Source organism: Hemibagrus wyckioides, linkage group LG09 (assembly GCF_019097595.1).
Source record: "Hemibagrus wyckioides isolate EC202008001 linkage group LG09, SWU_Hwy_1.0, whole genome shotgun sequence".
In the NCBI taxonomy this organism is placed as follows: domain Eukaryota; kingdom Metazoa; phylum Chordata; class Actinopteri; order Siluriformes; family Bagridae; genus Hemibagrus; species Hemibagrus wyckioides.
In genome coordinates this window covers 5,141,006-5,168,369 of record NC_080718.1, presented here as the reverse complement: position 1 = coordinate 5,168,369, position 27,364 = coordinate 5,141,006, and the positions used below count along the sequence as shown (strand labels likewise).

General features: G+C 39.5%; 1 protein-coding gene across 10 annotated transcripts in view; it reads right to left on the bottom strand.

Annotated features, from left to right (window-relative positions):
- Positions 1 to 27,364, bottom strand: part of nrxn3a (neurexin 3a) — a 316,041-nt gene that overhangs the window by 173,200 nt on the left and 115,477 nt on the right. For 7 of the 10 annotated variants that reach the window (XM_058398176.1, XM_058398177.1, XM_058398178.1 and 4 more), the window contains one exon: positions 23,422 to 23,541. In XM_058398176.1, the coding sequence (XP_058254159.1) occupies positions 23,422 to 23,541 (120 nt within the window). Of the gene's footprint in view, positions 1 to 23,421; positions 23,542 to 26,134; positions 26,162 to 27,364 lie in introns of all 10 variants that reach the window. The other 3 variants (XM_058398173.1, XM_058398174.1, XM_058398175.1) reach the window with 1 other exon arrangement.

The window sequence follows — 27,364 nt, the reverse complement described above, 5'->3', positions numbered from 1 at the left end:
TCTGAGTACTCCTTCTTTACCCATAACACAAAAATATAAAAATATTTAAAAAAATAAAAAATAAAAAAAATAAATCATCCTAAATCCTAATTTTCCTTCTTCATGTATGTTTTAATATTCAACTGATCATGGCGATTGAATGAATATGCAAATTAGTCTATGACATCATATGGCAACTTCTAGAAGATGCATAAGCAACCAGAGCACAGTTTTTCCTTAAGTATGCCACCTGTACTAAACGGCCATGGTGTCATTGAACCAGATCAAATTTGTGTTTTGTCTTAATCTCGACATCTCAGTAATCCAGCCTTTATTACTACGACTATTTCAGGCCTTGAACTCACAATAATGACGTAACGAGCAGCGATCTGCAGCTCTGATTGAACCGATTCTCTTGATGAAAGAAAAAAAAGCTGACATTAAAGCACGGCGGCCGGTGAAGCGGCGAGTCCGAGCCAAGTGGAGTCTGGGATATGACAGGCTTATATCATCCTAATCAAATACAGAAGGGCTGTGTGGACAGGCGGCTGTTTCATCAGAACACTCCGCTGACAATCGATGGCCAAACTCTGCAAACAAAGCACTGTCTTATGCCTCCCCAGGACCCGAGGTCCGGACGCTGTAAAAGCTGCGTTTGACTGCCATAACAAATCTGTACCTCAGAGGCCTGAAACCTCATCGACATTCCCGCCTAATTTACAGATATTCAGAAAGTAAATAAACGTAATACTTATTCCTTATTAAAAAAAAGTAACCTACAAATGAATTCATAACCTGGTATAATACAATTATAAAGCATTAGGTATTTATAAATTGTTTCAGGTATTCATACGGCGTCATAAAACTGTCGTGTGCATTCATAGATCAATACACATATGAAGGCCGTAAGAATAATGACCTACGGATTCCTTCGTAATGTATTATATGAAGCTCATAAGGTATTATCTAACGTTTGAATCCGCTCCATTGAATCATTAATCCATTCATAACAAGCCATAATGGCTTACTCAGGCGGTTTTATGAATATTTGTGAAAAAGCTTCATAGTTTAAATCAATCAATGATTATAATGCATTTATAAAGCTTAAAGATCGTTATGCATATGACTTAGGAATGCATTTATAGCAGGTTACAATGCATCCGTAAAGGAAGGTTATAAATGTATCTGTAGGTTATTATACATATATGAATGCAGTCATAGCAAGTTATAATGCATCCATAAAACAATGAAATGAATGTATTTGTAGGTTATTACACATGTGACTTACGAATGCATTCATAGCAGGTTATAATGCATCTGTAAGACAATGTTATGAATGTATTTGTAGGTTTTTATACATGTGACTTACGAATGCATACATAGCAGGTTATAATGCATCCGTAAGAGAAGGTTAAAAATGTATTTGTAGGTTATCTATACATATGAAGGCTATAAGAATAGTGAGCTATGAATTCCTTGGTGATATGTTTAAAACCCCTTGTGTTTATAACATGCATTACTACATCAGAATGTAGATATTATAACATAGTCTAAGCAATTATAAGGCCTATACTTTATGTCTTTGAGACTGGGGTTATAATGTAGTATAAAACATGGGAGAGAATTTCTTTTTTAAGGATGATGTGATGTGTAATAAACTACATATAACATATTATATCAATTCATTTTATACCATAAATGTATCTGTAAAGTGTAAATAATGATAACATCTATAACGTGTACTGAATGCGTTATAAAGTGTTTAATAGATAAGAAAAGTGCGGGCTAAGTTCCCACTGGAGATCAGGATCAGGATCAGTTCAGCGTAAGAGGAGATGAAAGGAGAATGAAAGTAAAATTCGGGTCATGCCGTCTGATTCCCCCCCTCCGTGCGCTCGGGTGTCGTCTCCGAACCGACGTAATTACAGGCTGTTATTAAGACGTCTCTCGAATGTGCATCCGCGTCTGGTGCTGTTTCTGGAGCGGGAGGTCGCCACTTTCCTCGAGGAAATAACGAGGGCAGAAATAATGTTGAAAAAGCAAAAACCGAAATCTGAGAAAGTTTCTGTGTATAATTTTTAAGTCTAGAGAGGAGGACGATTTGAGATCAGTGTCGGGGAATACCTGGGAAATAAAAAAACGGAAATGGACTTCAGTGAGATTTGATCAGGAATCGAGGTTAGAACTGTATCGTATGAAGGGACTGTCCAATGTTCTGAATCCATTCCACATCATGTACAGAACTAACCTTCTCCTCTTGGTTGCTTCTCTTTCGAACTGGAATATGCTGTATACAAATAAACCCACACCAAAATTCTAGTACTTTCTCCAAAACTAGTTTTACTTGGAAACTAACTGATGGCAATAGAACTCTCCATTCTGCGTAGATGTTCATCCTGATGTACAAACCCAATTACATCCATATCAGTTCCACTACAAAACGTGGCAGCGTTCAAGGAGGGGTGAAAACTTACGCACCGCAAAGCGGCCACTTCCGTCCTCTTCAAGGTTTTAGTAGGATTCGGTAACGATCCGAAGACCAAAACCGATAGCTCTACTTTTTGATATCCGAGCTCTGTTGTTTGGCCCTCAGTCTCATCCTTCCCATTGTCGCCTTTATTGATCTGACAAGGCTGTCGTATTCTATAAAAATTCTCTAAAAAAAAAACAAAACCCAGGCCCACGAGCTCCAATTACACTGCACATGATAAATAATGCATTCGGAGACTGGAGTGGGTGAGCAAACGAAAAAAAAAGTAAAATAAAGCCTCTTAAAGAGGAATGAGAAGGGGCAGAGGCTTAAACAGGACTTATTACTGAGCACGAGGGCTGGGTGGAGGATAGCGGTGAGACATTCCGGCTAAAATTAGCCTCATTCTGTCCCCATCTTTTCTTTCTCTCTCTCTCTCTCTCTCTCTCTCTCTCTCTTGCTCTCAGGGATGGAAAGGGAGATGTTTTGGCCTGCATCCATAAAGAGCTTTTCGTTCCGAGTGTGCTTCTGTGCTCCGTCGTTCTCTCTCATTACAGCAGGAGAGGCAGATCCGTAGCGTACATTATTCAAGCGAAGAGAGAAACAAACACAAACACAAACACACACGAGGCTCGAGCCACCCAATAACCACCGCCGCTGCTATAGAAAGAAATAAAACCCAGAGTCGTTGGGCTTCCAGCTGAAGGCTCTCAGAGGAGCGGTGCTCGACAAGCTGTTTGCTCACGACACAAAAAAAAAACCAACACAACAATAAGTGAATTATAGAGGACAGGACAGGAAGCTGTAGCGTAGGCTTCAAAGGTTTATCATCTAACCAAGAGGGAGAAGCCAGCAGAGAAAGGATTATTGCAGGAAAAAAGGGATAAATAAGCAATAAAGCACGACGGGGTGTGCAGTAATAGGAAATTAATCCATGACGGGACGAGGTGATGTGATGAAGTTACTCCACACTGACCACATCGATTCTCCTCAGATCGATTCTCTTTACCACACCACAGCAATTCGCCTACGATTCCAGTGCCTTCCTTTTTATCCCTTTAGAGCTACATTTAAATGCAAAAAATAAAAGTTCGTTCCTGACATCGCAGCTGTTAGCAGATGTTCCTTCACCAGTCTGGTTTTCTTTTCTTCACCAGTCTGGTTATCTGTTGGACACATGTGAAAGTGGAGAGCGTCACGTTTTTCTGTATTAACCTTATTAGGATGGCTCAGGTTATGATGTCACAAGTCGGACCAATCAGACCCAACATGCAAATTAGTATTCAATCCTCCCTAAGCTTGTAATGAATTCATTAATGCTTTGTTCTCTCTGTTGAAAAAGACCAAAAAATATTCGGCTGCTGGAAATATTATTCCAGAGAAAATCGTAACTGAAACTGGAGACTCCTTCCTTATCTGGAAAAGGTCACTATGTCAATAATTCAATGCTTTTTCGTTGTTGTTTATGTTTATCATCATGCTCATCATTTGTTGAATCTCTCTTCCATAGAAGTCCATGTGAATAAGGGGTTACTATAGCAACAATCACACACAGCGAGCATGTTAATACAAACAAATCAATCGTTTGGATTCGTTTGTCTTGCGCTGCTACGGAAATTTATTCCGCGTCTCGAGGATCCAGAGTAAAAGGTTAGAAAGTCTGATTCTCCGATCTATATCTTGGAATTTTTTACAACGCACCAGATTGATACTTTCAATTAAATTAAAAAAACAACAACAACAACAACAACAAAAACAGACAGAAGGATTACGGTCCATAAAAAGCGGCGCAATATAGAGAGCTGTAGATAAGACGGAACAGCCGAACTCGACAAGTCTTTATCAGGAGTTAAATATGGCTCTGAAAAAAGGAGGGGGGAAAAAAAAAGAAACAACAGCTCGCAGCTCCCTAAAGTGCTGAGTGGTGCAGTTACAAATAATACAGCGGTTGTGGCAATAAGATAGCTGTGAAATTTGTCAACTTGCGAAGGCATGCCAACAGCGACGTGGAGGATAGAAGTGATTAAAAAAAAAAAAGAGAGAGAGACAGTCAGCCAGACTTTCTTTCATTCCTGGCAGCAAAAACCAAAAAAAAAAAAAGGTTTCCGCTCAGAGCATTAAAATCAGACAGATGCCTTCACTAATCACGCTGCATTCATCCACTACACATTACAATCACTTCTCCCTCCGTGCCTCTCTCATCCTCCCTCATCAGCAATAACAGGTTGCAATTTTTTCCTCCTTTCTTTTTTTTTTTTTTACATTACCAATCCTATGAAAAAAAAAAACAATATTTCAGCATCGATCATTCTGGACGTTCCAACGTCCCGTCCTTTTCTTTCGCCCGGAGCAGACGGGGTCCTCCATCCGTCTCACCTTCCACCCAAACCGGGAGCAGCAGGCGGAAGATGTAACCATCTGCCAGGAACGTGGCTCGGAATTTCTTCACAAAAAAATGAGGAGAACGTGTTCAGACAGACAACAAAGACGGGAAAACAAAGAGAAAGAAGGAGTTTTCAAGACGCGAGATCAAGACGACAAGTTGATACGAAGACGCAGGAATAAAACACTCCGTGTTGTGCAGCTGTAGGAAAATAATCCCTGACGGGGATGTGCGATGGGTTTTCTCTGAAAGGATGTAGAGCCGTATGTCTGAGAAACATGCGAGGGCGGGTCATGAATATGTGTGGATATGCAAATTTATAACCGCTGTATCTATTCGCAAGCTAGCTCACGTTCCTGACTCATCTCAATTAGCATCGTCATAGACCATGTTCATATTTCAACAAACAACTTTGTTAAAATATAATGTTACCATGACAACCGCAAAACAGTAGCGTTGTAGCTAAAATGTTCCTGATACGAAGCCATCATCCTTCAATAATTAAACAAGTTGGGACCTGATGCTAGAGAATTGGTAAAAAAAAAAAAAGGCTAAAAAATTGCTAGCATTAAAAAGAATTAAATAAATAAATGCTAAAAAATGTTGCTAAAATTGAAAAAAAAATTTTTTAAAAACATTGCTAAAATAAACAAATAAATAAATAACTGCTAAAAATTTGCTAAAAAAAAAAACGCTGAAAAATATGGCTAATAATAAGAAGAAATTAATATTGCTAATAATAATAATAAGAAATAATACAAAAAAATAATAAAATATTTATTTTAAAAAATTGCTGAAAAAAAGAGAATAATGAATGAAAATGCTAGAGAATGACGATAATCATGTCGATTATTCCATTTTATTTAAAAAGTATAAGCTCATCGCTTACACTTTAGCAACTAAAGTCTGTTGTTCCTTCACCAGCCTCTCTCTCTCTTTTTCTATTTAAATTCATAATTTCAAAAGTGATGTCACAAAACAGACCAATTACCAATTACTCAGCTTTACTTATGAAGTAATTCTGGTTGCTATGGAAACAATTTTTTTTTTTTGAAAAATCAAGACTCAAGCGCAAAAAACTAGCAGGGCAGCATTTGCATATTATTATGAATATTCAGATGTATATGTATAGAACTGCAATCCAGATAATTTCCTTTATATTTTTGGAAAGATGTGTGCTAAATGACTAGAATTTCAATTAAATGGATCTTACAAACATTAAGCGTTGATAGGGTAAGGTACATTAACGATAAGATTTTATAGATCAAAAAATTCAAGCTTTGTTTTTCCTCCACGCTAATGCGATAATCGTGGCCGCTCAGTTGTTAGTGCATTGCGGAGGAAAAAAAAAAAGTGATTTCTCCTTTCAGCTCAGTTAAGATATTAGCTGGTATGACAGACTTCTGAAAAACAATGAGCAGAATTGAGTTTTCATTTCCTCCCTCTTAAATTTCCCTTCAATTATTCATTGTACATAATCCTGGAGGAGGGCTCGTGCTTTCATCTTAACTTGTTCCTTCTTTAAAAAAAAAGAAAGAAAAGAAAGCGAATGAGGAAAAAAAAGGAACCCTGGGTAGGATCTGAAACGTAAGTGAAGCCGAGCTGACAGCCGGGATGTGAAACCTTACGCTACACGGCCGTATATTTAGCACATCAGCACGCGTTCGCTGAAAGCTAAATATTCTAAATGCACCATGGATCGGAAGAGAAAAAAGGGGTCTCTCGGAGGACTGTCTTCTATTTTTCACGAAGAGCTTCAACAATGTATGATGTTTTGTTAGAGCCTACACACAAAAAAAAGAAGAAAAAAAGATTATTCCTGCAGACTAAATGATACGCATGAACTGGGAAACTCTAGCAAAGGGGAGAAAAATAATAAAAATAAAACAAAATGAATTAAAATAAAGCTATTTAAGGGTTATGTATGAGGGGATGTGATAGTTGGACTACTGATCAGAAGCTTGTGGGTTCGAATCCCAGGTCCAACAGCAAGGCCTGAGCAAGGCCCTTAACCCTCTCTGGATAAGGGTGTCTGCCGAATGGCATACATCTCATTATGCCATAATGAGAGCGCTACAGTTAACACCTATCCCTAGAGCGAAGCATGGTGGTGGCAGCATCCTGCTCTGGTGAATGTCAATCAAACTAAACCTTTCAGTCTTTCAGCAGGATGATGATGATGATGATAATGATGATGATCCCAAACACAAGAACGCCATACAGGTGTGGCAAATGCTCTACAGTGGTTCAGATCTGAAGAACAAATCTGGCAGGAAGAGTTCAAACCCAGCTGAAAGGAACTGAGGCCAATAGAATCCGGTAGTTCTACAGAGTACTAGTCTGAATACTTACCCTAACCCTTGGAATTTAAGAGCCTATCAGTTTGCATTAAAAATCCTGTCTGGAATTCGTCATTCGCCTTCAATCCAGAAGCATCTGATGGTGTTTAAGAGAGCTGAACACTTTAGAAGGCACTCCAGACTTTATAGCCTTGGAATTGTTTCCAAATATTGAAACCGTATAAAGATCTAAGAAGAATTTTAAAGGAATGCTTTTCTGGATATAATGTCTGTAATTTTCCATCTTTTTTTCTTTTGCTCTGTTTCCTATCACCACATTTCGGAAGCTATGACCCGTTTAATTGTCCAATGAACCTTAAATAACCCTTTAAAAAGTTTTTTTTTGGATTTAAGTGCTCAGTATTTCACCTTGCATGATATCGACTCTGCATCGAGATGCTACTACGGTTCTCCAGTTCCTGTGTAGGTAAAGGGATTTTTCTGTAATTAGTCACACCAGCTGGCCCTTTACTGGCGGCGCTCGGTGGAGCTCGGCTAATTATTGTGGACTCATTATCCAGTTTCAGCTCCAAAGTGAGCAGCCATTAAGCGGCTTGCTGTAAATCAGACCAGCAGGCTGGCCATCGCCGCGGACGCAACCTGAGCCTCCCATACAAGCGGCGTGGAAGAAGACAACACCCTGGAGAGCTTCTCCAAAAACGGAGATGATACAATCGCAAATGAGAAGGGACGCCGGCGTTGGACGAGACCTCAGTAAAAAGTGTTAATGAATGCACAAGGACGTTCATTCATTACGGAGAAACGGAGAATGGAGCTATTTGGCATGGACCGAGTCACGTCATTTAGAGGCCCCAGGACCTCTAAAGGCACTTTCACATCTATTACTCAGTTTGTCGAGTGTGAATCAGAGGAAAATTGATGCTTTTGGTTTGGTTTTGGTTTCAAGATAATAAAAAAACAAAACAAAAATCATTAGCGAGAAAGTAAAGACTGTTTCTATAGAAATATATTCACAATATCTGTCAAAGTAGAAGACATCAAACCCAATTTGATCCAAAAGAACTTTCCAGAATCCATTCAGGTCCACATCTGAAGGGTTTTCCACCCCTGCCTCACTCCCTCGTTCAGAGCGTTTAAGCGTCAGCACAAATTTATAGCGTGTAAAAGTTATCCAGAAGTTATCCAATTACCATCCGTTTAAAATAATACACTCTTGGGTCGGGAACTGAGGATTAACATGTTTTGTTTTTTTTGAACCTGATGACAAAATGAATTTTGTGGGGGATTTAATTAAAAAAAAACTTTGTAATTTTTATTTTTCAGCTGATAAAATTAATTGAATATTGAAGCTGAATTAATTGAGAAAAGAAAAAGTATTAACTTTGGTATTTGGGGGAAAAAAAGGATAATATTTTGCAGCTCACTTCAATGAGAAAAGTATCAGCAGGATTCATATTGTCCCCATATTATTATTATTATTATTATTATTATTATTATTATTTATTAATTAATTTATTTTTATTTTTTTTTTAAATATTATTAATCTTTTATGTTTGTTTACAGTCTGGAAATAATAAATTTGTAAAAAAATATAAGATTAATATTTGATTTTTTTATATATTAAAAATATATAAACTGAAATATATTTTTCATATGATTAAAAATATTTTGAAGCTTATTTAATTTAATAAAAAAAATACAAGTAATATATATATATATATATATATATATATATATATATATATATATATATATATATATATATATATATATATATATATATACTGATTTAATAGGGGGAACAATAAAGAGTATTTATTTTTGTGTTAAAAATTATACGATAAAATCATGCAGCCTATTTTAATTGAGGTGAAGCATGACTTTTTATTTATTTAATATATCAATATATATTATATCAATTATCAATGATTGGTACAAATAACAAAAAAAATTTAAAAAAAGGATCACCTTACTGAAACCGAAGCAGGAAATGTCATGTAAATTGAAGCCATGTTACCGAAGCCTCCATTTATAACCCCGAAGCCAGTGATGCTACAGGAAAGTGCAGCGACAGGATGATAATATACAGCGCAGGGACACAGCGGTCAGGAGTGAGATGTCAGGAAGAGCATTAGTGAGGTTAATTAGCTTCAGGCAGACTCAGGACAGTCAAAGAGCTCGATACGGGTCAGTATTAAGGCACTCCATCACAATGAATGTGTGGCTTTGTCGATAGCGCTGAGAGGGCCTTTCAGATCGAATCGTGTCCTCGCTAGGAAATACTAGATTCATAAAAATCTAATCATATTCACGATGAAGCAAGCGTTTTTTTTTGCAGGGAGGTATGATGGGTATGTTTTTGAGTTTGGCTGGTGTTCGGCATCAAGCAGCTGTTTACACGCACAATATCACACACCTGCTGCTGCTGAATATTACACTGCGACGAAAATAGGGGTAATTTTCTCTCTTTTAGTCAACTGTGCGACAGACTAATCCGACTTCCTCTACGTTATCCCTCCTCGTGCTGAGGGAATTGTTCGAGATGAGAGAAAACGGAAAGCTTGTTACGTCCCTCGTTGCGTGGGCCACGTGCAATAACAATAATATGCCTAAAGCCGATATATCTTAATTACATCAGCTTCTCCTTTTAACGCCAACAAGACAGTCTTTTTGTCCCTCTTCCCTCTCTGAAGCATCTTCTGTCACACGTCTGATTGATTGCCCCGTTTCTCAGTAATTAATGCCTTCCAGAAATCCTGCCTGTCTTTCCAGGAACAATTTCCTCGTCACCATGGCATACAGGTAAAGAGCAAAAGAAAGAAATAGAGGCAGAGAGAGAGAGAGAGAGAGAGAGAGAGAGAAAAACGCCATACAACAAGTGATTCTGTGATATTACGAGGCTGTTAAGATCCAATACGATGGAGAGATACGTTTATTTTTATGATCGATAGGATTCGATCTTCTCGCTCGTCCTACCAACAAAGGTGCTCTAATAATCTAATAATCTAATAGAAGGTGCAGAGCTGAGAATCAATACACGCTGCTACTGAGGGAAAAGACGGAGAGAGGAAATGGGTACGAAAAAAAAACGAAGGGATGAACTGAAAAGCCTCTGTGTGGACAGGATGTGCAGTGATGCCAGATTATTGACTTTGTGGCTTGATTCAGTGACATTTTAGGTGTTTTTATTTAAATAAAAAGATGTTTAGTGATATATATAGTGTCTGTTTCATCAATGACTAATCACTGATCACCGCAGTGTGTCTCAGAACTCTATCACTCATCACTGTTGATCCTAACACCATTCACTCATTACCTTTGTTTCCTAACAACCACTCACCTATCTTCACTGTGATAATGGCATATGACTAATCACCAGTGTTCCCAATATCCAATCACTCATCACCACTGTCCCTAATATCCAATCACTCATCACCAATGTTCCCAATATCCAATCACTCATCACCACTGTCCCTAATATCCAATCACTCATCACCAATGTTCCCAATATCCAATCACTCATCACCAGTGTTCCCAATATCCCATTACTCATCACGAGTGTCCCCAATATCCCATCACTCACCACCAATGTTCCCAATATTCAATCACTGATCACCAGTGTCCCCTATATCCAATAACTGATCACCAGTGTCCCTAATATCCAATCATTGGTCAGCAGTGTCCCCTATATCCAATCACTGATCACCAGTGTCCCCTATATCCAATAACTGATCACCAGTGTCCCTAATATCCAATCATTGATCACCAGTGTCCCCTATAGCCAATCACTGATCACCAGTGTTCCCAATATCCAATAACTGATCACCAGTGTCCCTAATATCCAATCATTGATCACCAGTGTCCACAAGATCCAATCACTGATCACCAGCGTCTCCAATATCCAATCACTGATCACCAGTGTTCCCAATATCCAATGAGCAATCATCATTGCTCCTAGAGATCACTGATCACCACTGTTTGAACCAAAGACCAATCATTGACCAGTCTTGTTTCACCGATTGCCATTATTTCAAACAACCAATTACTAATCTCACTGGTAGACCCAAAGACCAATCACTGACCCCCACTGTTTGGTGAGCCAATCAGTGATCAGCATTGTTTATGCCATGTCTAATCTATTCTCATCTATCCAGTTAAAACTCTCGTACCTTCACCTCGTTACACGCTTAGATATGCAAATGAGCATGACGATTAAATAAACATGCAAATGAGTCCCTGACATTCCCGACTGACGTTCCGACTCCATGTGGCTGTGTTCCGGTCCAGTTTTAAGCCCACCTTCACCATTTCCCCTGGAGGGGCTCTACATCTCCGTCTTAAATATCATTCAATACTTTATTATCTGAAGTGAAGTTTGTTAGAGGGTTTCTCGGAGACCCGAGGGAATACACATCGATGGAGTAAAGACACAGCCGTCTGATGCAATCTCCGCTTCAAACCAGAAAGTTGTGCTGGACGAAACTTCTTACTTATATAAACTGAGATTGGGGGAAAAATTCTGATTTCAAAATCCAAGCACTTTTCAAATTGGATTTTATTTATTTGCAGTCAGAGACGCAGCTGGCTCAATTTCAAAACAAATTTCCTCTGCTAGCTATGTACCAAAATTAGCTATTAACCATGCTAGCTATTTATCTAACTGGTGTTTTACTTGACCTAAATATTCAAGCAAGCTAATCATCAAGCTAGCTAATCATATGACTCGTTAGAATCATTTGGTGTAACTTAAGATTTGCTTCCGGTAGCTAAATACAAAGCTAGCTAATTAGCACATAGACTTGTTAGCAAACTAACTGTCATACAAGCTAGCTAGTTAGATGATCGCATTTTGGAATTGGATTTATATGAAATCGACGAGTCTCAGAACTATTGATGGTATGACTTCATTACTTTACAAGGTAAAAACTGCTTAGCTAACTAGTGCATGAACTTGTTTAGCTAGCTATTTGTCATGCAAGCTAGCTAGATATTCTGATATGATTGCATTTTGGAATTGTATTTAAATGAAATCGACGGCTCTGTCTCTAAACGACTGATGGTGTGACGTTACTTTACAAGCTAAAAGCAGCTTAGCTAATTAGCATATGAACTTGTTAGCAAGCTAACCATCATGGCTAGTTATTTTGATATGATCGCATTTTGGAATTGGATTTGAATTAAATCAGCAACTGCTGAGTTAGCTTTATAAGCTAAAACCAAGCTAGCAAACTAGCACAGGAAGTGAGGTGCTAATAGTTTGGGGCACTGCTAAATATAAACAGCTACTAAAAAGATGATACGCGGGTCAGTTTGAACATTCATATCAGTAACTGTATATTACATAAGGTCACATGACCAGGTCAGGGGAGTAGAAATGGTGCTGACGTGTAGTAAAGTAGATCTGTAATTATTAATATGCAAATTTATGTAAATATAAATGAATAATTATGGATCGTTTTGAGCCGCAAAAGCGAGGAAATAGAAATAAAATGTCCTTTCTGCAGTAATTTGGACCAAAGCTGCCCACGCTGAGGGAAACGTTTGTGTGTGGGCAGAAAAAACATGCCCAAAGACACATGAGAAGCTCACACACACACACACACACACACACACACTCACACACACACAAAGAGGGAATTCTAATGAGCTAAAAAAAAGTTTCTCCATACTAAAATAGCCCGGAGTGTGTTACACAGCGTAAATGCGCATGTAGGTGTGTGTGTGTGTGTGTGTGTGTGTGTGAGGGAGTTATATATAGGGATGTCTATTATATGGTGTAATGTCATAACATCAGCACTGATAGTTTGCTTTCTGGATATATTTCCAGAAAAATGTCATCTCACACACACACACACACAGACACACACACACACCATTGACTCTGTACAAGTGAAAAGACAACAAGATGATTAGAAATGATCTAAAACGGGTGGCATTTCGGGCAGGGGCGCTCGGCTATTGATCGGTCATGTTTATGTGGCAGTGGAGAGCCGTAATTTGTTTTTCCTGGAAACATGTGCTGATGGATGGCTGCGCTTGAGCGGTTAGACCTTAAAGCAAAGAACTATGTCAACCCAAGGTCACCTTTCTCCAGCGGACAAAAAAGAAGAGATTTTTCCGTTTTTAATATGAAGTCGCTGGACGTTATGTCTGACCACGGCGTCCTGTGCGTCTGTCAGAGGAACGACAAACGAAAAGTGTCTCTGCCGAGATGATCAGATAAAAGACTCGGATAATAGTATTGATTTTTTTTTTTCTCCCCTGTACACACTCACACACACACACTCACACATACACACAGACACACACACAAGCTCTGGATAGTACATGGTGTAGAAACATAATATCTGCAGACGTCTGACTTTATAGTACTTTAGAATCCTGTTTGTATTAAAGCGGCGATTTGTAACTTTCAGCACTTTCTACTGTTCTTGTTTTTTAGTGAAAAGTCACCGAGTTGTTCTTCTAGAAACGTGTTTAAACTTCACAAATCGCACCTTAAACCCTGCATTCGTGATTTCGCAAAACGTTATCATGTGGTCTGAAGTTCCTCATCACAACTTTAATTCCTAGGAGCAAAACATAGAGCCAGAGACGTTACTAAGAAGAAGAAAAAAAGCCTCTGTAGAAATTGTGTAGCTAATAAGAAGAAAAGAGAGAAGAAAAAGAAAATTGATCTGGACAGGCCACGCCCACAAATGATAGATGACACATTCCACATTACACTCAACATGGATGTGTGTGAGTCTGGTCTCTGCTTTCAGGTGGTTTCTAAACATCTCCAGATCATGGCACTGACTTTAAACTTATCAGAAAATGCGAAAGCCAGGCGCCCGAATGCTGGTGAGATGGGATGTGTGGAAATACACACCCAGGCTCTCTGCATTAAGTCATAAGCTATACGGCACTGTTGACAAAAAGAGAGGCGTGCGGTCGATCGGAAGAAATGAAAGACATTAAACCTGCGCAGATCGATCCGGTCATATATTTTTAGACAGCTCTTCTCCCGGAGAGAGGCACAGCATTCAGGAGCTCTCCATAAACCGGAATAAAATAATAAAACCCGGGCCCGAGTCGAGCCGGCCCGAGCCGGACATCAGTGTATTCGTGAGAACGTGGTGCTGCAATATTTCTCCAGAGCTCCGGGTAATGCCTTTCTGTTCTGTCGGGGGCTGTCAAGCCGAGCCGTCCTGCGCGTCCCACCGCTCTTCATCTTGTGTCACAGGCTAAAGCGGAAGTGCAGGACGTCGGAGTGATGAATACCGGCTCACGCGACTCATTCGTCTTTCCTGTCCGCGCCAGTCCTTCATCAAACAACCGGCCCACTTTCCTCAGCGCCAGAGAGGCGACTCGTCCATCGCTAACACCCTCGCGGCTGAGCAGAGCTAGTGGAAGTTGGGATCTTTTGTTATTTCTTAATAAAAAACGTTTTTTATATTCACACGGTGTTGTGTACTGAAATAATCTTTCATCAGCTGCTGAAGCAGGGGGACATTCAAGTTTTTGTAAAATTCACTCTGAGATTAAAAAAAAAAAAGAAAATTTTTTGAATAGAATTATTATCCAATCCAAGTTCTGTAACGTGAGTGAGTCCCTCGCGAGTCCAAAACGAGTTCTGTAACGTGAGTGAGTCTCTCGCGAGTCCAAGCAGAGTTCTGTAACGTGAGTGAGTCTCTCGCGAGTCCAAAACGAGTTCTGTAACGTGAGTGAGTCTCTCGCGAGTCCAAGCAGAGTTCTGTAACGTGAGTGAGTCTCTCGCGAGTCCAAAACGAGTTCTGTAACGTGAGTGAGTCTCTCGCGAGTCCAAGCAGAGTTCTGTAACGTGAGTGAGTCTCTCGCGAGTCCAAAACGAGTTCTGTAACGTGAGTGAGTCTCTTGCGAGTCCAAGCAGAGTTCTGTAACGTGAATGAGTCTCTCGCGAGACCAAGCAGAGTTCTGTAACGTGAGTGAGTCTCTTGCGAGTCCAAGCAGAGTTCTGTAACGTGAGTGAGTCTCTTGCGAGTCCAAGCAGAGTTCTGTAACGTGAATGAGTATCCTGTGAGACCAAAACAAGTTCTGTAACGTGAGTGAGCCTCTCGCGAGTCCAAAACGAGTTCTGTAACGTGAGTGAGCCTCTCGCGAGTCCAAAACGAGTTCTGTAACGTGAGTGAGTCTCTCGCGAGTCCAAAACGAGTTCTGTAACGTGAGTGAGTCTCTTGCGAGTCCAAGCAGAGTTCTGTAACGTGAATGAGTATCCTGTGAGACCAAAACAAGTTCTGTAACGTGAGTGAGCCTCTCGCGAGTCCAAAACGAGTTCTGTAACGTGAGTGAGTCTCTCGCGAGTCCAAAACGAGTTCTGTAACGTGAGTGAGTCTCTCGCGAGTCCAAAACGAGTTCTGTAACGTGAGTTAACACAACGTGACTGTCAGTGTCAACAAACACAACTGTCGCTCAACAGGTGTATCTTTCTGGTTGTTGTTGTTGCCAGATCTGCATCGCTACAATAATCCTTAAAAATCATTAAAAATGTTATTATTTAATGTATAAAACAGCATTATGTTGAAAGTTTAGTTCTTATGAAAGGGAAGGTACAGTGTTAGTGGCTGCTGAGCCTTTTTATTGTGTGATTAAAATAATCTTAAATTTTATTAAAAAAATGCTTTTATTCCTGATCTATAATCACAATATTGACCATATAACCAACATACAGAGAACTCTATGGTCTGAATTTTGTGATTGTCTCATTTTTCCTCTCGAGGGCTTCCTCTGGTCCTCTTTCCTCTCTTATTGTCATCAGTAACAGCTCTAATATCTTAGTGTTTTTAAAAAAATAGAAATTGACTTTAAATTTCGAGTAAATTAATGAAACTTTCCTAACAATTCCTTTAACATTCGTACATAATACACCTATAACACAGTGCTGAGGAGTTCTCCATCCTGATTGGTCAGAATTTGTGGATTCATCTATCAATTCTCTCGCTCTGACGTGTTATCGTTTCTGTTATGGTTTCCATAGCAACACACGGTCCTGTGCGACGATTGTTCCTTCATGACGTCTTAAACCGGAGTATTGATATGGGGGAAAGTCTATTGAACGGTTTTTTGTTTTTTTCCACTTTGTGAAGTAAAAGTCGCGACATCGTCAGGATACGAGAGGATGTTTTTTTTCTTGTTTTTTTTTGAGAACTCTCGCTCTTTCGTTTTTCAGAATGCTGTGATGTAAGAGAAACCGAAACATTTCACGATGTCCTGTTATAGTAAAAGGAAACTAATTTGCGGTGATGGAACCTGTTCTTTTTGTTCTTTCATTACAGATATTTCACCTACCTTCTAAAAAATAAAGAAATTAAAGAAATACATTAAAACACACACATTTCCGCATTTAAAAGATTTACGGTCATGAAGCGCCGTGCACGTTGTTAATGCTTCATGTCGGTGTAGGCGCATTAAAAGCGATCGCTAATACAGATTCTGAACATTCCCTTCCCCAGCAGACGAATGTTACTTAATCCAGCGCAGGATGCGGTGTTCATCAGTAACGCGTCTCCGGCCTGGCGGACGCGTAGCGTCTGTGCAGCTCTACATTAGACTGCGCACAAACCTCGACCCGTGCTTCTGTCGGCGCTTTAATTGATGACCCGCTCGGTGCGACAGCTCCTCAGGTTTCTAATGGAGAAGAGGAAAAAAAGCACTTGATGAAGTTCCAGTGCCGTGATGAGGACGAAGACGAGGACGAGGAGAAGGAGAAGAAAAAAGATGCTCCTTAATTACGGCGCTCCTGTTGGTGTCAGACACGCTGGGAGGAAAACAAATCCATCCTCTCAGGTCCCTAGTCGTGCATTTATCTTTGATTTAATTTATATATTTGTACCGTGGTGGAGAGGGAAGAAGAAATAATACCCTTGGGCTGTTATTTGGAATGGAAGTGGGTATTTTTCATATTAATCCTTCTAATTAATTCTGTTAGAAAATCGATATTTCTGTGTTGGAGGAAATAGGAATAACGATAATACAGATACGTATCGGTGTCTAGCAGCAGGACTGTGTTCCACAATCGCAGTAGAGAAGCGTATTTTCCAGGACATCGGTTTTATGCCCGTTTATATGCGCGACTGGTGTGATCCTATCTACAGCTCTAAGTGCGGGGAAGGAAATGGTAGTCCGAAGAGTGCGGCATGGGGGCGTGTGGAACGACGGGAAGCCATCGAGTCACAGACGAGGAAGTCGTTACTGAAGGTGCTTTGGGGAAATAGACGCAAAGTAGATCGCTTACGGTTATGGACGTGGAGGTCGCGGAAGGGTCACGTTCAACAGAAAGGTCAAGGAAAAGAAAATTATAAAGAAAGAAAAAGAAAGAAAGACAGTCTCTGATGGAAAGCAAAGCGAGGCTGGGTGAAGGCAAATCAATTCCTTTATGCAATATTAATTTAGAGCGAGTCCATTTAACAGGCAATGAAGCTGCTAACAAGTAATTTATTACTACAGCTCAATCAACATGATTGCTTAGCGCGCGCTCGTTAATAAGCAACATGTCTGAGACGCACGAGGTGAATTCCTGTTGTTATCCCGAGAACATGCGTGTGATATTCCTGAGTAATAAGTCATCTTGGAGCACACTGCACGGCTTCATGGGTTCGAGTCAGCACACCGCAGGAGATAGATACGCTGTTGTGGCTAGTTCATCAGCGCTGGGGTGATGGAGGTGATGAAGCCAGGTTACTCTGAACACCTTGCTATAACGCATTCATAAAGCATGATCCCTGTTGTTTCATAAGGATCGGTAATGAAAGGGCATTACGGTTTATAGCAGTGTTTATAACATGTTCATAAAGCATGTTCCCATTTGTTTCATATGGATTACTTATGAAAAGGTGTTACGGTTTATAGCAGTGTTTTTACCGCATTCATAAAGCATTATTCCTTGTTGTTTCATACGGATTATGTATGAAAAGGCATTATGGTTCATAGCAGTGTTTATAACGCATTCATAATGTGCTGATATAACGTGTTATAAAACAGTGCTTATAATGCATTCATAAAGTCTTAACAAAATGCATTAAAAGCATAGCTTATAACACTTTATAACACTACTCCAGTTTATAAACACCTAAGGAATATTGCAGGGAGGTTTAATGCACTTTCACAAATATTTATAACGATGTGTATAAAGCGCTAGTGATGCTTCATATAACAAACAAAACAAAAACAAATAAACAGATAAATAGATAAACAGATAAATAAATAAACAGGTTAAATAGATAAATTAACAGATGCTCTTTTCCTAATGAGATTTTTCCTCGCCGAACTTGATCGTAAATTTCTCCGACGTCTTTTCCAGGCTAAATGTTAGCGTGACGATTCACGAACACACAGGTTACTGATTCCGCCTGTGACACGCTTCACCATGGAAATGTCACAAAGTCAATCATGATCGAGAGCACGACTAATTACTAAATCATTCAATTTGGGGCGGCCGTGAGCTCCTTCATGAACAGGAAAGGTTTGACCTTTCTGAGGGTAAAAGACAAAGGATGCGTAATTTAATTAGAAATTCGTTAGCAAACCCAAAGAGCGGCTGTTTGGCAATGGCGCGGCCCAGCGAGGGATCGGACCCGGCTTAGCTTTTGGATATCTGCAGGATGGATGTGAGTGTGTAATGGAGGTGTGTATCGGATTGGAGGAGTGTGTAATGGAGGTGTGTATCGGATTGGAGGAGTGTGTAATGGAGGTGTGTATCGGATTGGAGGAGTGTGTAATGGAGGTGTGTATCGGATTGGAGGAGTGTGTAATGGAGGTGTGTATCGGATTGGAGGAGTGTGTAATGGAGGTGTGTATCGGATTGGAGGAGTGTGTAATGGAGGTGTGTATCGGATTGGAGGAGTGTGTAATGGAGGTGTGTATCGGATTGAAGGAGTGTGTAATGGAGGTGTGTATCGGATTGAAGGAGTGTGTAATGGAGGTGTGTATCGGATTGGAGGAGTGTGTAATGGAGGTGTGTATCGGATTGGAGGAGTGTGTAATGGAGGTGTGTATCGGATTGAAGGAGTGTGTAATGGAGGTGTGTATCGGATTGGAGGAGTGTGTAATGGAGGTGTGTATCGGATTGGAGGTGTGTATCGGATTGGAGGAGTGTGTAATGGAGGTGTGTATCGGATTGGAGGAGTGTGTAATGGAGGTGTGTATCGGATTGAAGGAGTGTGTAATGGAGGTGTGTATCGGATTGAAGGAGTGTGTAATGGAGGTGTGTATCGGATTGGAGGAGTGTGTAATGGAGGTGTGTATCGGATTGAAGGAGTGTGTAATGGAGGTGTGTATCGGATTGGAGGAGTGTGTAATGGAGGTGTGTATCGGATTGGAGGTGTGTATCGGATTGGAGGAGTGTGTAATGGAGGTGTGTATCGGATTGGAGGAGTGTGTAATGGAGGTGTGTATCGGATTGGAGGAGTGTGTAATGGAGGTGTGTATCGGATTGAAGGAGTGTGTAATGGAGGTGTGTATCGGATTGGAGGAGTGTGTAATGGAGGTGTGTATCGGATTGGAGGAGTGTGTAATGGAGGTGTGTATCGGATTGGAGGTGTGTATCGGATTGGAGGAGTGTGTAATGGAGGTGTGTATCGGATTGGAGGAGTGTGTAATGGAGGTGTGTATCGGATTGGAGGAGTGTGTAATGGAGGTGTGTATCGGATTGGAGGAGTGTGTAATGGAGGTGTGTATCGGATTGGAGGAGTGTGTAATGGAGGTGTGTATCGGATTGGAGGAGTGTGTAATGGAGGTGTGTATCGGATTGGAGGAGTGTGTAATGGAGGTGTGTATCGGATTGGAGGAGTGTGTAATGGAGGTGTGTATCGGATTGGAGGAGTGTGTAATGGAGGTGTGTATCGGATTGGAGGAGTGTGTAATGGAGGTGTGTATCGGATTGGAGGAGTGTGTAATGGAGGTGTGTATCGGATTGGAGGAGTGTGTAATGGAGGTGTGTATCGGATTGGAGGAGTGTGTAATGGAGGTGTGTATCGGATTGGAGGAGTGTGTAATGGAGGTGTGTATCGGATTGGAGGAGTGTGTAATGGAGGTGTGTATCGGATTGGAGGAGTGTGTAATGGAGGTGTGTATCGGATTGGAGGAATGTGTAATGGAGGTTTGAGTCATTCTTATGAAGCTCCATTGACTTCCTGTCACTTCCTGCACTACAGGGGGATGAATAGATGCATTAAGGTGTAGATATTTATGATGAAGCACTTAATAATCATGTGGAACAGGAGGCGTGTCTCAGGGCGGAGTTCTGCTCTGTAATGTGGATAGAAAGTGTTTAGAATATGGAGAGATCAGCAGCACAGGCCATGAATTAATGTTCAAGGCTAAAGAGATGTTTGACTTCATCGTGCTTCGAAGCAGGATACATTTCTGCCTACGCGCACACACACACACACACACACACACACACAGTGAGTATCTAAAGCATTACTGCCACCTAGTGCTCATACACAACATCACAACAACTTGAGATCTGATCATGCAAGCAGCTGCCACATCTCTCTCTCTCTCTGGTTGTCTGACTGTCTGTCTCTCTCTCTCTCTTGCTGTCTGTCTCTCTCTCTCTCGCTCTCTTCCTCTCTCTCTCTCTCACTCTTTCTCTCTCTCTCTCTCTCTGGCTGTCTGACTGACTGTCTCTCTCTCTCTCTCTGGTTGTTTGACTGTCTGTCTCTCTCTCTCTCTTGCTGTCTGTCTCTCTCTCTCTCGCTCTCTTCCTCTCTCTCTCTCTCTCTCTCTCTCTCTCTCACTCTTTCTCTCTCTCTCTCTGGCTGTCTGACTGTCTGTCTCTCTCTCTCTCTCTTCCTTTGCTGTCTGTCTCTCTCTCTCGCTCTCTTCATCTCTCTCTCTTGCTGTCTGACTGTCTGTGTCTCTCTTTTTCTCTCTCTCTCTTGCTGTCTGACTGTCTGTCTCTCTCTCTCTCTCTCTCTCTCGCTCTCTTCCTCTCTCTCTCGCTCTTTCTCTCTCTCTGGCTGTCTGACTGTCTCTCTCTCTCTCTCTCTTGCTGTCTGACTGCCTGTCTGTCTGTCTCTCTCGCTCTCTTCATCTCTCTCTCTTGCTGTCTGACTGTCTGTGTCTCTCTCTTTCTCTCTCTCTCTTGCTGTCTGACTCTCTCTCTCTCTCTCTCTCTCTCTTTTTCTTACTGTCTGACTGTCTGTCTCTCTCTCTCTCCCTCTCTCTCTCTCTAACTCGCGGTGTCTCTCTCTCCCCTCTCTTGCTGTATCTCTCTCTCTTTCTGCCTGTCTCTCTCTCTCTCTCCTGCTGTGTCCTCTCACTTTCTGTCTCTCTTTCTATATCCCTTTCTCTCTCCAAGTCTCTCTCCCTCTCTTTTTGTATCTCTCTTTCTTTCTGTCTGTCTCTCCTTTTCTGTCTGCCTCTCTCCCTCTCTCTCCCTCTCTCCCTGTCTGTCTGTATCTGTCTCTCTCTCTCTCTTACTGTATCTCTTTCTCCTTCTGTCTGTCTGTCAGTCTCTCTCTCTCTCTCTCTCTCGTACTAAATGATCTGTAATAAGCAGAAATTATCCCGGTATTGCAATCCGACGATACTGATAAGTAAAGCTCACCCAGGACAACCTCGCTCACACACACACACACACACACACACACAAAACCTTCCACTTCGTCTCCTTCTATCTCGTCCAACATGCCTCCGATTCTGCGCCTTGGTCCGGAAAAAAAAAAAAAAGCATGGCATGTCAGGACGGCAGATGAGCGCGTTACGGTCCCGGGTGTCAGTCGTCAATCATCAGAAGGTCAACTGTGTTGTTTTGACAGACGATTACATGACGGATCACGTGCGACGCTCTCTCTCTCTGTCTCTCACACACACACACACACACACTCAAATAAAAGTGCTGAGGAGTGCTCAGATGTACAGGAGGAAAATATCGTCTTTGTTTGTGCAGGGGAAAAAAATGTCGTTACAGATAAACCGCTATCATCAGATCAACATCATAAGCGTGTAGCATGGTGTTCTGTTCTTAAAGCCAGACTCGGGCTCTCGTGGCCAATTGTACTGATGAGTTTCATCTCGTCGCTCCTCTACTGAGGCGTGAGAGCACTTCAGCGACAGTGTAATTAATCCAGCCTTTCCACAGCACCGGCTCCTACTGTACGCGGGTTTCAGTGCTACACGATTAGCGCTCAGATACACCGCGTCATTTTCACGACTCTACAAAACCGTTCAAAAACGGTCCTGAGGACCTTGTACATAAGCCATGCTTCATAATAGCTAGTTTACCCACAATGCCGTTCACTTCCCACTGCTAGCGGTGCAGTAGGTCTTTGGATCCTACATGAATAGGTCACAATAATCGCCATGGTTACTAAAGCTAGCACGTGGCACATAGACTGTACTTTATAATAACACCAGGAGTTATTATGAATATACTGTGTTTATGAACTGATAGAGTGTGTGTGTGTGTGATAAAATAATTCTATAGATATAAAAAAAGAAAAGCAAGCACTTACCTGTTAGAGCACTCTAAGGGATTCTTCTGTGTGTGTGTGTGTGTGTGTGCATCTATAAGGGATTCTTCTGGATGTGTGTGTGTGTCTATAATGGATTCTTCTGGATTTGTGTATGTGTGTATATGCATGTGTCTGTGTTTGTGTGTGTAAGAGATTCTTCTGGATATGTGTGTGTGTGTGTGAGAGATTCTTCTGGATGTGTGTGTGTGTGTGTGTGTGTGTGTGTAAGAGATTCTTCTGGATGTGTGTGTGTGTGTAAGAGATTCTTCTGGATATGTGTGTGTGTGTGTGTGAGAGATTCTTCTGGATGTGTGTGTGTGTGTGTGTGTGTGTGTAACAGATTCTTCTGGATGTGTGTGTGTGTTGAGTAAATAATTAATAATCCAGTAAAACATGATCACCTGCAGAATGTGTGTGTGTAAGAGATTCTTCTGGATGCTGTGTGTGTGTGTGTGTGTGTGTGTGTGTAACACATTCTACTGGATGCAGACTGTGTTTGTGTGTGTGTGTTTGTTGTGTGTGTGTAAAGAATTAATATTCCAGTAAAACATGATGCCCTGCAGAATGTGTGTGTGTGTGTGTATAAAGGATTCTTCTGGATGCAGTGTGTGTTGTGTTTGTTGTGTGTGAATAATTAATATTCCAGTAAAACATGATGCCCAGCAGAATGAGTGTGCTGTGTGTGAGTGTGTGTGTGAGTGTGTGTATGTTGTGTGTGTGTGTGTGTGTATGTGTGTGAGTGAATAATTACTCCTCCAGTGAAATGTCCTGCAGAATATGAGGTGTGTGTTGAAGTAAAGAGAGGTGACTCACGGTCGTTGCAGTGCATGCCGGTGAAGGAGGTCATGGAGCAGTCGCAGGTGTAGTTCTCCCACTGCTGGATGCAGACGCCCATGTTGGCGCAGGAGTCCTCCTGACACGTGGTGCTAGGACCTACGGCGGCAGAGCACAGGGCTGTAACAGCGGGGCAGAGCGGCCGGCGGCGAGCCGTTAGGTGCCATGCAGGTATGCACTTCAAGTTGGCATGCAGTCAAGGTTAGTAGTAAAAAATTCTCAAAAATTACAAAATAAAATAAATAAAAAAAACAAACATATCAAACTGAGCCTTGGCATTCTCTCCGAGTAGGTTTTAGTAACAAGGTGGACAAAACACAGCGCTGCGGACATTCCCGAACGTGGCTTCAGACAGGGCGGGTAAGGGGGTCGGGTGGAGGGGGTGGGGGAGTTTCAGGGGGTTCACACACAGGCAGAACTGGCCAGGAGTCACCACGTACACACAGAGTTAATAAGAAATCAACACTTCATAGCAGATTAGTGTGTGTGTGTGTGTGTGTGGAGCAACTAGGAATGTGTTTTATTCGTTAGAGGAACAAAAATTAAAATTGTCATCCTGTCAAAATATAACTGTGGAAACATCGTGATTAAAGGTGCAGTTAGGGTGTTTTCTTGTCAAAAAAATAAATAAATAAATCAGTAATTCTAACACAAAACAAGCCAAGTGGATGAGTCTCAGCATTTCAAAGGCTGTGCTTTTTTTATTTATTTGATTAATTATTATTATTATTTTTTTATTTGTTCTGGCCCAGAAAAATAATTCATATTATTACTTTTATTCTAAATATCTAAAAAAAAAATAGAAATATTTTCCAAATAAAGAAAGTTCGCAGATAACCATGAGTTACTAAATCAAAGATCTATAAGTGCGATTAAAGTTGCAGTTTTGGAAAATTTTGTTTTTAAAATAAATAAAATGTAAAAAATCTACGACAAAATGAGATAAAAAAAAAAACAGCAAGTGATTGATTTTTTTATTATTATTTTTTTAAAGTCTTTAGTGCATTGCGGAATATATTGAGGTTTAATTTGCATTTTTCTGGCCCAGAAAAAAATGTTAATATCATTATAATCTACAAAAAAATTTATTAAAAGAAGAAAACGCTCCAAACAAAGAAATTCCACAGATTACCACGAGGTTCTAAAGGACATTTTAATTAAAAAAAAGGCATGTAAACATTAATAATTGCAAGTTAAGTGAGATTAAAGGTGCAGTTAGTAGTCTTAGTTGTCAAAAAAATTAGCAATAATTCTACAATAAAATTAGTCCAATAAATATCTGACTGATATTAGGTACTGCTGTAATGAGGATCTTTTTTTTGCCATTTTGCTTGCAGTTTATAAAACAATATTTTACATTTTATTTTTATTTTTAATTATAAGTGCAAAGAAATTCGTCATAAGGAAGGAATTTAAGAAATTTTAAACAGAATTATTAAGCATGACAGTATTTCTATCAGACATTTAAAAAGTCCTTAAAGAAGGTTGTGGCACAATTTACTTTCGTTCGTTAATAATTTTGACAACAAAACTTTACATACTGCACCTTTAAGTGCTCTTCGCACGGCACTTGTGTTAAACAGGGTTAATCACACACAAACAGGTAAAATAAATAAATAAATAACAAAAGTGCACTTCTTGTGTAATGTGTAGTGCAAGTTGAAGATGTTTAAACATAAAATGATTCACCCCTAATTTTATTTTTTTATTTTTTTTATTTAATTTAGTTTTTTTGCGACTATTTCTTTTTTTATGGTTGAAAATCGGTCCTCAAAAAAAACAAAAGGCAAACAAAACAAAACCAAACAAAAACATGAATGGTGTGCAATCATGATCAGTACAAATAAATAAATAAATAAATAAATAGACTAATAATGTGAGTAAAAAATAAATGTTGAAAAATGCCAATACAATTCACTTGAATGTAAATTTAAAAAAAAAAAATTAAATAAACATAAAAATAAAATAAATATTTAAAATAAAAATGAATAAATAAATAAATAATTATGAATAAAATAAAAAGTGAGCATTTAAAAGAAAATAAAAGTAATAATTTTAAAATATTAAAATGTATCATAGTATAATTTTTTATATTCCCAATGGTTCGGGTCGTCTTTTTTTATTTATTAATTTTTTGTTTTTACCTCATAAGCAAATCAATTTTCTTTCATGACTATCACAACACATTTAGATAAAAGAAGGTGGGCTTTGTTTATTTATTTATTTTTTTTTTTTAAAAAAAATCAAAGTGGAATTATTAGAATTTCAGGTTAAAACTGTGTTTTTTTTTTTGTTGTTTTTTTTTAAGGCTGAGCAGAAACCCACTGATGTGAACATCATTAGCATAAACGGAGACCAGGACGAGATCCAGCAAGCAAACACCCGGCGGCGTAATTACCCACAAACGTCTGATGTTTTATTTATAAAACCTCACAGCTGCCGTCGTTTTTTGTTTTTTTGTACGCATCTCTCTCTCTCTCTGTCGCTCTCTTTTTTTTTTTTTAAAGAAAGAAGTGAACCATTTTATACCAAGACATTGTTACAGTGAAGCGAGACAGCTTTGTGTCTCAGGTGTTAAAAAAATATAAAATAAATAGAATTAAATAAAAAAAAAAGAATATATAAATTGACACGATACATCACACAGAGCAGCTTTTGAGCCAAAGCTCAGAATGGAGAGGGAACCGTCTACCTTGCAGGTCTGCTTTGGCGAAACCAACTTTGTTAGCGAAAGAAAAAACAGAAACAAAAAGCGAGAAAAAACAGTCAAACAGGTTAGTAGGTGGTCAATGACTTTCGTTAATAAAGCGAGCGCTTTACTAACAGGCATGCTCTACCATTCTTAGGAAGGGGTCTGCATTAAAGAGCTATGCTAACAATGGGTTAGGGATGATGAGCTGCGACTAAATGGCTGAAAGGAGACCGTACGGCGTCGGAGTGGCAGGACCGGACGCCACACGGTGTCCAAAATGTCTATGTTAAAGAACATGAACAAAAAACAAAAGTGGCTTTTACGCTTTTAAGACAAGACACTACAGGTGGACATGTTGGGTAAGATTTTATTAAATTTTTTTAAAATAAATTCCATTTAACAGGTTTTTTTTTTAATGCAATAAGAAAATAATAATAATAATAATAATAATAATAATAATAATAAATGTTTATTTATTTATTTATTTATTATTAATTAATAATTTTTTTAAACTTCTTAAAATGTCTTAAGTGTAGCATGTTTCACACTAGCGCTAAAATATAAAGTAATATAAAGTAATGACTCTTGCCTTTTGTTAAGGTTTCTTTCTTTCTTTCAAATTTGGTTTTGGTTTGAAGTACGCAAATCAGATATAAATAAAATGTTTTCAGAAATTTATAAAATAAATAAAATCTCTTTTTCACCAAATTCAGAACAAATAATCTATACAAAATATAGAAAAATATATAACTTTTTTTTTATGGCAGAGCTCATTGTATTTTCTCACACCAATTACAGAAACTCACATTGTGTATTCATTAATTATACAAATCTTGAAAAACAATCTGAATTTGAAAACAAAAATTAATAAATAAAAAAAAAGATTTTTTCCTCAGTTTATAACTTGTTTAATGTGTGATTCGTATGCAAATTAGTTAAATTAATTAACAATACTGTGTTTATTTATTTAAAGATTTACACCAATCAGATATAACATTGTGAGCAGTGAGAGGTGAAGTGAATGAGACTGAGTATCTCCTCATCATGGCACCTGTTAGTGGGGGGGATATATTAGGCAGCAAGTCAACATTTTGTCCTCAAAGTTGATGTTAGAAGCAAGAAAAATGGACAAGTGTAAGGATTTGAGTTTGATGAAGGGACGAATTGTGATGGCTAGACCACTGGATCAGAGCATCTCCAAAACTGCAGCTCTTGTGGGGTGTTCCCGGT